Source organism: Halyomorpha halys, unplaced genomic scaffold (genome assembly GCF_000696795.3).
Source record: "Halyomorpha halys isolate HHAL.00 unplaced genomic scaffold, Hhal_1.1 Scaffold94.1, whole genome shotgun sequence".
NCBI lineage: Eukaryota > Metazoa > Arthropoda > Insecta > Hemiptera > Pentatomidae > Halyomorpha > Halyomorpha halys.
The window spans coordinates 791295-803018 of record NW_027114465.1 but is presented as its reverse complement, the minus strand read 5'-3'; the positions used below and the strand labels follow the sequence as shown (position 1 = coordinate 803018).

General features: G+C 31.5%; 1 protein-coding gene across 1 annotated transcript in view; it reads left to right on the top strand.

Moving 5' to 3' along the window:
- Positions 1–4074: 4074 nt before the first annotated feature.
- Dcr-1 (Endoribonuclease Dcr-1) overlaps positions 4075–11724 on the top strand; it is a 41892-nt gene continuing 34242 nt past the window's right edge. Inside the window, exons 1-5 of the mRNA XM_014415194.3 lie at positions 4075–4390; positions 4466–4581; positions 9264–9411; positions 9490–9615; positions 9831–10003. Of these exons, the coding sequence (XP_014270680.1) occupies positions 4331–4390; positions 4466–4581; positions 9264–9411; positions 9490–9615; positions 9831–10003 (623 nt within the window). The 5' untranslated portion in view covers positions 4075–4330. The remainder of the gene's footprint in view (positions 4391–4465; positions 4582–9263; positions 9412–9489; positions 9616–9830; positions 10004–11724) is intronic.

Sequence of the window (11724 nt, the reverse complement as noted above, 5' to 3'; positions counted from 1 at the left end):
ATAATACAATTAAAATAAACAGGATATATTGTTCCAAAAATAAGTCGAAACTAAACAACAATAAATAAACATAAGTAATTAAACAATAAATAAACATAAATATTTAAACAATAAATTACAAAAAAAAAAGCATCTAACTTGTTAAAATATTTCCCAATTAGTCTCCTCCCAATCAATGAATATCCTTGATTGAAGAGCCAAAACTTATTTATACAATATTTGGCTATCAAAATTCTGTAATAAAAAATTAGGTAACTGTTCTATCTTTAAGTGTAGTCATATCGCTGTTGAATTTGGTGAATATAAATTTTAGTAACACAATGTTGAGTCAATATTTTAGGTAAATAGTCAAGTTTATATATTCTTGTGACCTCCAGTTTTCTCGGTGCCCAATTTCAAGCAATTAATTAAAGTGGTATACATATTCTTACTGTAATAATTCAAAAATAATAATATTTTCTGTTAGTTGTGAATAACAATGTGTTTTAAGAGCATATTGCGGTCCATCTTCAACTGTCCTAAACCATAACCAGCTAACTCCCAATAGCTCAAAAAATTTATTACAGATTTTCCTTTTTTTTTTTTTTGTTAACTATAATAATAATTTTCATAAGAATCTAATCTAAGTGGTATATAGTCTTTATTACTTACAATAAATAATTAGAAGAAAAATAAGCAAAATTTTAGCATATATGAGATGAGCTACTAAGATATTTGTGTGTCTTTAATTTCTTTTGATTTTAATACCATTAGAAATCTTATTACATTATAATGCTACACTACTGAATTATTTTTGTACAGGATACTATTACACTTATTTCAATCAAAATATTCAACCATCTATTATTATTGTTTCACTAATGTATCTATGTCAGAAAACGTAAAATTCATTTAAGATACTACAGGAAGATACACTTCCTTATTTTCATTGAAATATTATTAAAAATCAAATTAGTCTTTTCACTACATCAGACATCATCGAAACATCAAACCATAAAATCACAAAAATGCAAACCAGAGACAGTATATCTCACATCAGTAGTCCTAAGAAGACTAATCTGGTCCTAATTTATGTGATTTTATGTTTTTCATATCTAATGAGGCTAAAATTAGCAAAAAAGTACTGTAAAGTAATCGCTTCTATTAGGATACAAATCTTTAAAGCTGAAATGTTTTAATATCTCATATTTATTCCATACCTTTTTTCAATCATATTTAATTGCTATCATATTAAATTCATTTAATTCCCTTTATGTTACTTGTACATTGCAAGGCAACATTTTTCTCTGTATTATGATGGTTTTAGTTATAAATGAGAAACTGAAATTTTCATGTAGAAATAACTTCCTAAAAAGGACATACATATTTTAATACAAGGAAATATTAACATGAATACATATAATAAATTTCAAAGTAATCATAATTCAATTTTTTTTTAATAAAATGTTTTAAGATAGTTTAATTTAGGATAAATGGAAGTGGAAAGAATTTGGGGGTGGTGGAGGAATGGAGAGAAAAGGGACTTCTGGATGTATTGCCAGCCATCTCCTGAGGCTACCACTATAAAGAGAAATTCTATAGTTTAAAAACGATTCAAACTATAACACTTAATAATTTAACACTTAATACACTACTGTCTGATTGCAACATTGTTTAACCGCGAAAACCTAATTGCCTTCATAAATTAACTTAATTAGGTTCCCTCCAAATCACCAGTTTGACTGAAAAAAAAGAAGTACTGCCAACTATTTATAAAATACGTCATAAAGCAAAAATCTCATAAATAATTTTATTCAATTTTAATCATTAGGTAGCAATAATTAATTTTAAAAGTCAATAATTAAATAATTAAAGTTAGTTAATCTAACATTACAGTTTAAAAATGAAAATATATTTTCAAATATAGAACTCTGTAATAAATATTAATTGCTATTCAAATTTTGATTAATACATTAAAATTTAATTACTTTTTTTTATTATTCGTAATGAAAAAAAAAACATTTTCGCATTTATTACTCACAAATTTTATTAAAATTCATAAACAAAGTGAATATTGCATGAATGAGTGTTTAAAGTAGGTCAAAGTTCACATACTAATTGGATTCACATATATTTATAAATATATAATTTTAAAAAATAAATATTTGAAAATCTTAAATTTAACACAATTTATTTAATGTTTACACCATAAAACAGTCATCAGCAAATTTATGCACCGGCTATTTCAGGGTCAACTTATTCCTTAGTGTGCCTCACGTTTGACAAACAATGGCGAATTCGCGCATGCACTAGCATGTGGATGTGCTATTGGAATTGTCTGGCAAAATTGACTTGAATTTGTGGCCGACCCCCTGAATTTCGCCAACTGGGGAAAATTCTAGTCACGGTCCAGTACAAAAGTAAAACTTCAAATGAAGAAATATTTATTGTTCCAGACGATCAAACTCCACTATTTGACAGACTGTGGATTCGTCGCCTTGAAATAAATCTCAATGAACTGGACAGGAATCTTGCTTCGACCTCCTTCCTCCCCTCCCCGAAGTAAATTCAATTTCAACCCTCGAAGAAATTTTCACCATAAAATTTTATACCACTTTTTTAAAATAAAATATGTCTTCCAAAAATCACATATAAGGTATGTTCCAAACACTACGTGTAGTCTTTATCTCCGTGATAATCCGAAACCAATTTTTTTTTCGTAGTCGTGATGTTCCTTACGCTGTGAAGAAAAAGGTAGAAACAGAACTGGACGCCTTAGAAAGAGATGGCATCATTACAAAAACCGAGTACGGAAAATGGGGTTCACCAAAAGTGTTCTAAAACCTCATGGAACAGTTCGCTTTTGTGTCGACTACGAAATGACAGTTAATCCTCAATTACAAACGGCTCGATATCGGAATCGACGAATCGAAGAAATATCGAACTGCCTGCAAAGGTCCTATTTTTGCCGTTTGGACCTTATTTCACATCGAACATAGTTAAAAACCTTATTTCTGGATATTAAAAAACATATGGAAAGAAAACGTCTGGTCATTATGCGAGAAGCACGTGAATCGGTCACAAAGCACCCGAAGACACAACTTGAATGATCGTGAACTTAATAAATTGTATCTCATAAAAGTGAAAATATTTATCTATGCAGTAATTATGAAATTACATATCTACCTAGATGTGCGAAATCAGAATTACCAATCATTCATCAACATTACCAAACACATAGGATCATAGTAAGGAGAAAATATACTTCCCTAAATGATAGATGGGGTACATCCCTAGATGATGCTAGGAAATTTGTTTGATGGTATAAAGATGAAGCACTCTAATCAACTTTTAAGCATGGTGGGAGTAATGTCATACTTTGACATTGCATGAACAGTTATGGAGTAAGCGAACACCTATTTTTTCTTTTGTAGCCGTCTTCATGTCGCTCATTTTTCACAGTTTGGGAAGTATATTTTTACCTTATTATAATATGGGATCATGTGTTAGATAAGTTCACGATCACTCATTACAGAGTGATGTAGCTTCTCGAATCTCTGGTCTTATTTGATTTTAAAATTATTTGGGAGTGCCAACCAGGATTAATTGCAGGATTTTCAGTCAAATAAAAAGTTCTGCGGTATATTGAACCAAAAAGTCGAATCTTCATATAAATAAATTGTATACAATGCTGTACAGACATGATCGAAACTGGAAAATATTAAAAATATAATCAGGGGAAAATGAAAGCCTGGTAATAAAATTAATTGAAGTTTTCGCTGCTTCTGCTGGCGCGCCAAAGAGCTATCTATTTTCAATATAAGAAGAGACTATTCTTGGGATATTTCATTAGAATTGTATCCACATTTTTCGGAAAAATATACATATTTGCATACATTTTTTAGTAAGGAACAGACTTAGTTTTAGAGAGATGTCTGATATTTGAACTTGGTATTTCATAAAATAAATTGATGAAATTTTAGAATAGGTGTTTAAATCTTCAAATACATTTTGTTCAAAACAATTTCATTAGCATATCATATTATGGCAATATATGAATACTTTATATCGATATTAAACGTTTTGATCTATTCAGTTACCACCACCAGTCGTGGTTTTCAAAGTTGTTTATTTTGCTGTCTATGGTTATAAGTCTGTAAATCTGAATTATTTAGGATTAGTTGTATTTAGTCATGACTTATGTTGTTGTTGAACCAATAACGCTCGATAAATCTAAATTTTCTGATCTAATTGTAATTGAGTGATGATATGGTGTTTATTTACTTCTAACTGAGTTATAGAATTTGTGAAAAAGTGGTTTCAACCTATTTTAATTTTTATTTAATTATTAATGGCATGTTATTTTACTGAGAATGTTCATACTAAATCATTTACTCCTTCAGAATACCAGGTATATACATTAACTAAAAGCCCTTCTTATTAAATAAATGTTGATACAAGAATATATTAGAAACATATTTTATAGATTGAACTTCTGGATGCTGGTCGTGAGCGAAATATTATTGTTTGCTTAAATCCAGGATCAAATAGAACTTTTGTATCATTGAAATTATTGCTGGAATTGTCAGTTGATATCAGAAGGTAGTAGTTTGTTCTATTTCTTATACAACATTTAGAGTAAATATTTTGTGTTTCCTATTTTTTTGTATATTTCAGTCAGTATATTCATTCATTTGCAGAGAAAATCTACTTTTTGTGTAATTGCATTTGAAATATAGTGATGAATATTTATTGTATATAATGTTTTCTGATTTCATTTACCTAGAAGAACTGTGTTTTAGAAATAGCACCCTTTTTTTATCACTTGCTATTTGTATTACTAGTTCTATTCATCTGTACGTTACCTTGCAATTTTGTATGTGTTTTAATATTGTAAAATGATTTGAATGTTTTTTTTTTTGTTTTTTTTATCATTACTGTAATAAGCTTTGTGTTATGGATATTTTGAAAAGAACATACTGTGCAGTCTTTACCTTATAGTGACCAATATTTGTTACATTTATTGTAATTAATAATCTTTTACCTGCTACCATTGCTTTCCTTTGGTAAATAAATTTGAATTATTATGTGCTTGGATAAGAAATATCATACGAAATTAATTAATGTTTACCCTTCTCAACTTTATAGAAGCCTTAATTATTTTCTGTCTCTTGCCTTTTTAATAAGGTGCTAAATCTTAATTTATCTGTTTATACTTTTTTTCACTCCCAATTCTAAATCCATTTAACAATACTGTAATTAGTTTAAGTATCTAAACAAAATTAATTAAATTTCCCTCTCAGAACTGTCATGAGGTTGCATTGAACTAAGTGCACATAACTTTATTTTATAAAATGGCAAATATAATTTCTAATCTGAATAAAATTTTATCTATTTAATACTGACAGAGATTTATATAATTTTAAAATAGTAAGTAATCTATTACAGTATTCTCTTTATTATTTCTTATTTCTTTTGAAGAGTGGGTTATATATTAAGTGGATTTTTCATTGTGGCTCATAAAAATTGATCTCAAAACTTTTCCAATTTCCGTTTTTTAAAAATATTTTGTTACTTTTAAAGTAAAATTTTTATTGTTTTGAAGAAAAGTCAATCATTTTTAACTTTTCAAGCAGGACCCTTTTATATAAACAATCTAATTGAGGTTTAATATTTTTTACCAAGTACATGGGCCTTTATAACTTCCTCACTTTTTCTACTGTTTTCTTTTTCTTATACTCTTATTTTTTTTTTTTCTAAAAATTACTTTTACTGGTAATTATCCTTTTTATGAATATTTTATTTGGTATGTAATTACATATATTGCAAGTTTAATGATATATCTTTCAAAAATAAAATCTACAGGGTGAGTGATTGTTGATTGCAGGTGTATTAAAAAAAGGAGTTTTTTGCCTATGTAAGATTAACTAGTTGTCAGAATCTAATGAAATTAATACTATGCCTATTTTTGATTAATCTCTATCTTTCTTCCAAATTTTGACCAAATCAGACAAGTCATTTTTGAAATAATAGGTGTCAAGAAAAATATTTTTACAGATAGGTAAGCAAAGTAGATGACAGAATCTGATAAAATTGATTTGGGACCAAATTGGTTCTAATCTGCACAATTACTGAAAATTTCATCAAATTCATTTTAGGTACCAACCATCCCATACAATTTCTAAAAATTTCATCTAAATCAGATAAACATTCAATCAATTATGTCTTAACACAAATTTGACAACAAACAGACATGGAGCCACGTTTTTTCCTCTATTTCTAAAATGTAAATTATGATTGAAACTTCTTAATTCCGAAGATATTGATCCTCTGGAAGTGAGAGAGCAAAATAATCATTTTAAAATTAAATATGTTATCTCTAAATTTGTGATATGGTGATATACTGATTAATAGAAATATGGATATCATGATTTCATATGGCTTGTCATTTGGATTTATAAATGAATCTAACATTTTAACTGCATAATACATTATGGGTTTCATGAAGTACTAAAGCCTATTTCTGGAACATGTGAGAGTCGTTTCATACCCTTTTTACTTTTTTTTTTCACCGTTTTCTCTTGACAATACTTAAGTGGTGCCGAAACCCGAGACCTTTGGGTACTGGAACAATTGTTAGTCTTAAGAAAAAAAATTTGTTTTTTCTTTTTTCTCACTGAATTATGGCCAATAACAGTGTAGTGAGAGCGGCAGTTCTAAACATTGAGGGTCTGAACTTAATCAACCCACCTCCAGCTGCAACCAACAAACCTCTAGCAGTAGTCAACCAACCTGTAGCTGAGGGAACCCGCCTCTGGCAGAGATTCAGCCATTACCGGATGTCTCTTTAGTGGAAGCTCATGCCACGATGCTGGAATGGATTAAAGTCTGCACGGCAATCGCCCAGGACTTAAGAAAGGCAGTTTCTGATCTTGAAAGGTTTACCAGGAAGGCGGGGGAACTGAGTCATCTCCTAAAATGGGGTGATCGACTAATGGGTGGAATAGAAGCGAAGACAGCTGAAAACCTGATCTACAGTGAGGATGCTGAGGCGTTAAGGACAACAGTCATCTGCAGGGTGAAAAGAAGTATCCTCAATCAAATTTAAGAAGATGAGGAGACACCTCGGAGCGTGATCAAGGTGAGATTGAAGAAGGCATTTGGTGGAGGACGTTGGGCCCCAGAGGAGGACATATTTATGTTGATTAGAGAGACGAATAAACCAAGAGATTCTAATGAGCAGTATGCTGCAGAACTCATGGTACGCTACAACAGAATCGCCAATAAACTCAGCAAAATGCTGGAGACAATTCAGATACAGGGTTGGATCCAATTCCTATCCAATATACTAAAGATTTAGTTGGAAAAAGAGCTAAGGAAAAAGAGAATGCTCCTTCATAGAGTGTGTTCATGAACTAATAAACACAGATGTCTGGGAACAGGAATCCAGGATGGAAGAGGATTATGTACAATGACCAAGGACTACTCTGCCGTCCTTGAGAAGAAGAGAGTACAAGGATAGCGGTTGGGAGAAAACCCTTAACAGGGACAGAAGATCAGTAGAAGCAAAACCAAGAATCAGCAGTCGCCGAGAAGACGAAAGTGAAGTCAAGTGAGTTGACGGAAGTTTCAGGAGTAGCAGAAACTGAAGACAAAGTGAATGAACAAAGAAATGGTCGTGAGCAAAGGAGCCGAGGAAGCGCATGGAGGCAAGGACCAGGAGGAAGGAAGACACATGAGATCTGAGGAGGATGTAAGCAAAGAGGTGACCACACATTGAGAAACTATCACAGGAAAGGAAAGGCAGGGCGGTCAGCCTATAATCCGAGTGAACAGAGGAGTGAGCTGTCTGGTGGACACGAGCAGCTCAAACACCATTGCTTGTAGAGAAGTACTAAACAAATTGAGAGGCATGGGGAGGGTACTCCAAGTGCAGGTTTGCAAATGTAAATTAATCACTCTGACTGGACCATGGAGTGTAGAGGGAGAGATAGAGATAGGACTGGGTGAGTGGGGAGCTAAAGAGGACATTTTAACAATTCATGTAGTGAGTAGGATGCCCAGGGATTATCAGGTGATCTTTTAGAGAAAGTGGGGGCTAGGACAAAGAATAGTAATGGGAAATGGAATATTAACAGACGGAAAGGCACAAGCAGGGGCAGTAACACAGGCGGGGCAATTGGAAGCACTCCATTACAACAGAATTTGACAAAATCTTCTTTAATGAAGGAGAGGTAGGGTGCAACAGGAAGGACGGTTCATGAGATTCCACTAAAGCAGGAAAGAGTGACATACGTTAAAGATTGAGGATACCCACAGGCACTCTGGAAGCACATCAGAAAGGAAATCGAAAACTTAAGAAGACAAGAAATCATTGTGGACAGTACATAAACCTATACTAGTCTGGTGGATATGGACTGAAACTCTCTTGGGATAAGCCATTACTTGGACAAAAACAGATAAATTTTATAGGACATACAATATCTCAGGAGAGGATTAGACCAGATGTGTAGAAGGTAGAGGCCTTACATCGGATGGCGGTCTTGATTGACTAAAGAAATCAGGAAGTTGTTAGGGGCATTAAACTTCTATCGTCGGTTGACCCTGATATGGCGGAATACCTGCTACCCCTCAATAATTTGCTAAAAAAGGTAATTTGATAGTAATGATGCCAGCCATTGAGAGCAATATTTAAAAATATATAAACCAGCTACAGAAGAAACCAGTACTAGCGTTTCCCGAATTCCAGAAGCAATTCACATTGATAACAGACACTAGTGAGTACGCGCTGGGAGTGGTGCTGTCACAGGATGGTGACGTAGGGAAATGTCCTGGACGTACGCTAGTAGAAGACTCACAGAGGCAGAAGCACGTTGCAGCGCCTTAGAATGAGAACTACTGGAATTGTGTGGGCAATAGAGCATTTCCAACCCTACTTGTTTGGAAGACGATTTAGGGTCCTGAGGAGTTGGTGTTTGTTAGGGTTGTGTAATCAGCATCTCAGAATATCATGTTCTTCTGTTCAAGTTGAAATATGGTATTACTTTGTTACACGGTATTTCTATATTTAGAGGCTCAATAGTAGGCATTAGATAACAAAAAAATATATATATATATATTAACCATTTTATAATCTTAGTAAACACAATTTTATATGTTATATGAGGAGAAGATGGTTGGGGGTGCGGCACCCCAACCATCTTCTCATTTATCATCCACGGTCAACTATCTCTCATAATTAATTTATATGTTATAATTGTAATAGCTGTAACTTTGTATTTCAGGCCTTGGAAATGTGGTGGAAAAAGATCTCTTTACATAGGAAACAAATCTTCTGTTCAATATTATGTAGAACTTATAAAACAATTGACAGACCTCCATGTAGGTGATTACTGCTATTTATCACAAAAAATAAATTATGAATTGCATCAGGTATAATATAATAGCTAAACAATATGGTAGTGTGCTAGAGTAACATCTTTCTAAAAAAAAAACGTTTTCTCTCTTAAGGTTCTCGCAGTAACAACTGAAGTCATTACTCATTGGATAAGTGCTGGAAAGATTATTTGGAGTCGAATAAACCTTATAATCATTGAAGACTGTCATAACGCTTTGAAAAATCATCCATTAAGAGATGTAATAATATATATATTTATATATTTTTAATATTTTGGTAAAAAGTTTTAAAATATCTTTTTTTATGATGGTTTTATAGATTACTTTTCATATTAGTCCCTCCACATCTTATAACTTAGTTGTTGCTTTTTGATTTAAATATTAAATACAAACCCTGACAAAAAAAACAACACATTTTTTCTTTTGTTTATTACTTTCTATATATATTTTTACAGATCATATTGAATTTAAAGGAGTCAGGTAGTAATCCTAGAGTTTTAGGGTTGACTTCACCGCTTTTTACTGGCTGTCGAGTTGAACCCGGTTCTGTTGAAGCTCAAATAAAGCAGTTAGAGAAAGATTTATGCAGCAAAGTTGAAACAGCTAGTGACATTGTGTCAATATTAAGGTATGGATTCATATTGCACAAATTTTTATTTTACAAATCAATAAACCAAGGGAAGTTTCTTTTTGCTGATAATGCATTGCCAAACACAGAAATTTGTAATGATTTTTATTTTAATTAACCCAAATAATTTTATATGTATTTTTAAATATATAGGCATTAGTTCTGTTGCGTAATGTAGGACCTCTCTCTCTCCTTTTTTTTTCTTTATTTCTCTAATTTCCTCTATTTTAAATATATATTCTTTTTCATTATTACATTTAAATCTCTTACCTTGAGTTATACAATATAATCCTTTCTCTTTATTTGGTAATTTCTGAAAATTATTAAATAAGAAAAACTGCGTAAAAGAAACTATTTTTGACGCTAGTTCTAAGTGATGCTCAATATTTTTATCCTCATTTCTTTTATTGTTATCCTTGAACTCCAGCATTTCCAATGCCATGGTTATCTGCTTCATTATATTCTGATTGAAATGTTTGAAGATGTGGTAATCTCAGTATATTTAATATTTTGATCTCTCTCAAAAAAAATCTCAATAAATCTATTTAATGCTCATATGGCTAAATATAGATGTTAATATTATTTACTAGCTGTGCCCTGCAGTTTCACCCGCCTTAGATTTGTATCACATACATGACTAAGTGCACCCGTTTAAATGAATAATATCAAAAATTTATGTAGAAAAACGAAAGGAACAATCTCTATAACAGTTTGATGGCTTAAAACTAACTTTTTTTATGTTTTGAAGTATTTAAAGATAACATTGCACTAAAGCATAAACAATATTTCTAGTTCTTTCTTCCTATGGTAAAAGTTTCCAAGAGTTTTCTGCTTGTATACTAACAAGTTTGACAGTTTTAATCACTGGGAAAAATAAAAAACATAATATTTATTTATTCACTTAGTTTCTGTAAAAAAAAAAAAAATATACTACATAGTTTACAGATTGCTGCAAAATATTAAATACTATGACTATGCAGTTAGTAATAGCCTGAATTTGTTTTGGCTTTTAACCCTTTAAAATACAGATTAACCTAATAAGTGATGTTGATCATTTTTTTTTTAATAATTCTAATCATAAAGAAGATTTGATTTTAAGTTCTTGATACATACTAAAGTTAACCTATTGGTATTGGTATTTGGTGATGGAAACAAGTCCGACAAGTGGGCCTCATGTTCCTTTTTGCCTACCCCTGGCGGCTACCAGAGTTGCTGCCGCATACTAGCCAAGGTTGGAGTGTCAAGATTCATTTTTTGGGACTGCCGAAAAAAAAATATAAACTGCCCCAGATGGGAATCGAACCCAGAACATTTTGAACCAAGCATTCTGGGATCTACGCCCCAACATGATGTACATGGTTACTGATCAGTTCCTATTGGTTGTTCCATGATTTTATGAAGTCTAAATCCTTCATCATTAATCCAGAACAAAAAGAATTTTTTTAAATCAAACTGATAGTTCTTGAAATGAGCTCCTTCAAACAAACTTATTAGTTTTACATATTTGTATAGATTTATAGTTCATTTAATTAATTAAATTAAAATTAATTATTAGATTTGTTTTTATTTTACATTATTTTTAATTCTTAATATTATAATGTGCATTGTCACTTGTCCTTTATTATTTGAATTGTTAAATGTAAAGTTTGTTTGTTTGTTGTTGCTTAAAGGCGTAAAACCCTCTGGTCATCAACGCCTATGGGATGATAAAAGTAAAAAAA